The sequence below is a fragment of the Hibiscus syriacus genome, unplaced genomic scaffold (assembly GCF_006381635.1).
Source record: "Hibiscus syriacus cultivar Baekdansim isolate YM2019G1 unplaced genomic scaffold, ASM638163v2 tig00110415_pilon, whole genome shotgun sequence".
Lineage (NCBI taxonomy): Eukaryota > Viridiplantae > Streptophyta > Magnoliopsida > Malvales > Malvaceae > Hibiscus > Hibiscus syriacus.
Window position 1 is genome coordinate 502,706 of NW_024062729.1, and position 4,026 is coordinate 506,731.

General features: G+C 35.2%; 1 protein-coding gene across 1 annotated transcript; it reads left to right on the plus strand.

Annotated features, from left to right (window-relative positions):
* Positions 1–789: 789 nt before the first annotated feature.
* On the plus strand, positions 790–2,838 carry LOC120124280 (phosphatidylglycerophosphate phosphatase PTPMT1-like). The gene is made up of 6 exons (XM_039142980.1): positions 790–1,131; positions 1,240–1,362; positions 1,880–1,973; positions 2,058–2,140; positions 2,251–2,340; positions 2,539–2,838. Exons 1-6 carry the CDS (start codon positions 922–924, stop codon positions 2,803–2,805), a joined length of 867 nt encoding a protein of 288 aa, XP_038998911.1. The 5' UTR covers positions 790–921; the 3' UTR covers positions 2,806–2,838.
* The last annotated feature ends 1,188 nt before the right edge of the window (positions 2,839–4,026 follow it).

The window sequence follows — 4,026 nt, forward strand, 5'->3', positions numbered from 1 at the left end:
CACGTTCAAAATTTAACGTTAAGTTTTGAAACATTAAAGGTTTAGGTACTAAAATGGACTAAAATTGATAGTTTAGGTACTAAACGCGTTAAGTTTTTAACGATGGGTACTAAAATGAAATAAAAACTAAACGTTAGATATGATTTTTAAAAAATTGAAAGTCTAAGTACTAAAATCGATCAAAATTGATAATTTAGGTATTAAATGCGTAGTTTACCCATATATAAAAGTTGAGAAATCAACACTTTCCCCTTAAAATATGTGCATCAACCAAATCCAATCTAATGTAACAACAAAAAACGTGCACCACCTACTATCATTACTTGTCTTGACCAACAGGGATATTGGTTGTTCACACCCACCTCCACTCTCTTTGTATTAAGCTTCACTATCAAAATTATATAGTGTCGCTTTAGAGTTTAGATAATTCGATGGATTTTAATATAATTAAAAAAAAAACTAAATTAAAATAACTCGGATAATAGAAAAGGCTTTTGTGTAGTATAATTTTACTATTATTATTATTATTTTTAATTAATCTGATATATTGTTCGATAAATCCAAATCGGGTATGGTAGAGCAGATGACAACCCTCTTAACTTAGTTTATTATATCCACAAACGTCAAGGTTAAACTCCGACATTACTTAAAAAATATAATTGTTATCTCATTAGATCAGCCATCCCATTAGACGGATTGGTTGTTGGTTAATTTTACTATTATTATTGGCATCAAAGTGAAGTAGACGCTCTCTCGTATTTTATTAAATTCTCGTTAGGTCCTTTGGATGATCCATTTTCATCATCCTAATTCCTTGTTATCATCTCTCAATTGCTGCAAATTTTTATTTCTTCAAGTTTAGCATTTCAATTCCGTCTCAAGAAAATCAAACAAAACTCAAGTTGCCATTTTTTTCCCGAGATGAAGATCGAGGATTTGGATGACGTGGAGAATGATCGGTTAAAAGACGTGGATTACGGCGCGAAGCAGTTGCAGATAGTTAGAGTCGACGATGCGAAGCGAGTCCTAGTCGGAGCGGGTGCTCGGATCCTTTTCTACCCGACCCTTTTGTACAATGTCTTCAGAAACAAAATCCAATCCGAGTTCAGATGGTGGGACGAAGTTGACCAGGTTTCTCTTCTACCCGAATTCACACTTAGATGATGATCGATTGAAAATCGTGGCTTTCTTTGATTTTCCTTTGTGTTGCTGATGAATTCTTCTTCGTTTTAACTTCAGTTTCTTTTGCTGGGGGCTGTTCCGTTTCCCGGGGATGTTCGACGGTTGAAGCAGTTGGGCGTTGGCGGGGTCATCACTCTCAATGAGCCTTTTGAAACTCTGGTCTCCACTTCTTTATATCATGTAAGCTTTTCTTTGTTTAAAATCTTCAATTGTTCAATTGAATAATATGAATTCCCAGTTGAGCTTATTTTACTGATCACTCATATCTGTAGAGATGAGTATTTGATTCAATAAAGTCAAAAAAAAATCGAGTCGAATTATTCAATCAATTGATTTGACGAGTTTATTTGAGTTTTTGTATAAATTCGAGTCGAATAATTCAATCATATTTTTTTCATAATTGAGAGACTTTATTTGAACATGAAAATCAATCAACTAATTACTAAAAATTGAGTGATTTGAGTATTGTTTTATAATTCAAACTTTATTTAAAATATTTTCGAGTTAAATTTATAAAATTATGAGCCAAATCGAGTTGATTTTAGCGTCGTGTTGAAAATTTTAATGTTTTGAGTCTATTCGAATTCCGTTCACCCCTACACATGTATAGTTCAAGATGAATGCTCTTTTTTTTGGGGGGAAATAGCTTATTTAGTGTCTTGATCTTTACATTTACTGCTTTGTGGTTTATTGACAGGCGCACGGAATTGATCACCTAGTGATTCCAACGAGAGATTATTTATTTGCTCCTTCAGTTTCAGATATCAGCAGAGCTGTGGACTTCATTCATAGTAGGATACTTTCTTTCAACTACCAGTGTTAATCACAGTTGCCTGATTGTTGTCACACCTGATTTCCCCTTTATTTTGCTACAGAGAATGCTTCGTGTGGCAGAACCACCTACGTGCACTGTAAAGCTGGACGAGGAAGGAGTACCACTATTGTGCTTTGCTACCTGGTAAATCTCTATCTATTGCATGGTGCTTGTTGAGACACTGTTGTTCATGACTATTTGAGGTTAGCTCTATATTTGCTTTGTAATTTTGATTATTGAATTAACACTGGTAGGTAGAGCATAAGCAGATGACGCCTGCCGGTGCCCTCGAATATGTTCGGTCTCGAAGACCTCGAGTTTTGCTTGCCCCCTCACAGTGGAAGGTATGTGTTGTTATCATGTGCAGAATATGAAACTTCCTTAGAAATACATGTTTTTATTTATTGTTTGCATAGGAACTGAGAATAGATCAATGTTTCCAAATAGAACTAATTACCAGATTTCTTCCATTTACAGGTATGATTAATGGACTGTGTCTCATCTCTCTTGTTTATTTCTTGTTTGTTAATGGTTATGAGCAGGCAGTTGTGGAGTACAGCATGCGCCGACAACTGGCTTCCACCATACACTCTCCTTCAGCAGATGCAGTTATGATTACAAAAGCAGATCTTGAAGGTTATCATAGTACTTTTGATAATATTACCACTGGTAAGGAGCTTGTAATCCTTCCAAGAATGGTGAGTTCCAGCCCGATGATAACAAGATTGTCATGCCTTTTAGCACCATTCAAAGTTTCTGGTGTTTTCGGACCTGTAAGTGGGAGGCTTCATGAAGAACGCGCTTGCTGAGTCCGCCGCTCCTAGAAAACCTTGTCAGAAAAATAGGAAATAAGTACAGATTGTAGAGGTCTGCTAAATATCCAAGTGTGTATGACAGAAACAGAAGGAAAACTATAAAACATAGAAAGCCAGAAGACTTCTTCAATGATAATTGATATGCATAACATATGTTCAATTATACAGTCAGCTTTGCTGTTTTATATGCCCCATGTTTGAATTGTGCAAAGACTTTTCATTGATGAAAAAAACATATACATTACATGTTTTGTGGGCATGGACTGAATACCTCCCTGTTTCTTTGGAATGACTAATGCTTCTGTTGTTTAGCTGAAACTGTTCTGTCAAATTAAAGCGACTCGGCACGAAGGTCATATCTTCTTGCCTGTACATCGAAACAACTTTTCGAAGGGGTGATATAAATTCGAACCATTTGATATAAATTTTTGTGTTCGTCCCTGTCTACAATATACTTTCAAGAAGAAAATGGCTGATGGTTATTTGGCATCCCTATTTGATCCTTTAAAAAGCAGCATTGGCCTCATGGGGCTAGAATGGCCATGGTGTTGCTGTTGTAGAGAATCCAAGAAAGGCAAAATTTGCCATGTTGTGATATTCCTTATAGCACTACACAAATTCCACCTGCAACTTCTTTATGGGACCAAATCTCTGCAAACCAGAAACCCTAAAAACCCCTTTTTTGCAAATATATATGATATTAGATTAATTAAAAATTGGGGATGGAGTTGTATACAGAAAGATGCCTGGTTCAAAAGTTGATATTTTGTTGGAACAGGTAGATGGGGTAGCAGATATGTACATATAATAACTGTATAATAGCAATGGATATAAAAGATATAGCATAGTACAGTGTGTGTGTGTATATATATATATATATATATAATATGACAAGAAAATAGAATCTCGACAATAAGATATGAAGGGTCATTTCAATGCTTAAAGGTTATTCTTGTCTCTCTTCTCATTCCCTTGCATTTCATGCTTTATTCCCTTTCAGAAACTACTACGAAGCTGCATGCCTCACCCTCCATTTGCAATTTTAGCTTTATTTCATGCAAGTTCCATGAAAGGCAAATATAACATATATGCACGTTACCTCTCCTCCCTCCTCTCTCTCTCTACATATATTTTTCTATATATTTTTAGTGGTCTCAAATCTTCAACTTCTGATAATCATATGAATTTTAATTATACCGTCAGATTTAAAAAAGA

Excerpts from the sequence above, each read along its gene's own strand:
- LOC120124280 (XM_039142980.1), top strand. The coding sequence starts at position 922 with ATGAAGATCGAGGATTTGGATGACGTGGAGAATGATCGGTTAAAAGAC. Across the intron at positions 1,974-2,057 it reads AGCTGTGGACTTCATTCATA|AGAATGCTTCGTGTGGCAGA; the intron begins GTAGGATACTTT and ends ATTTTGCTACAG. Across the intron at positions 2,341-2,538 it reads TTGCCCCCTCACAGTGGAAG|GCAGTTGTGGAGTACAGCAT; the intron begins GTATGTGTTGTT and ends GGTTATGAGCAG.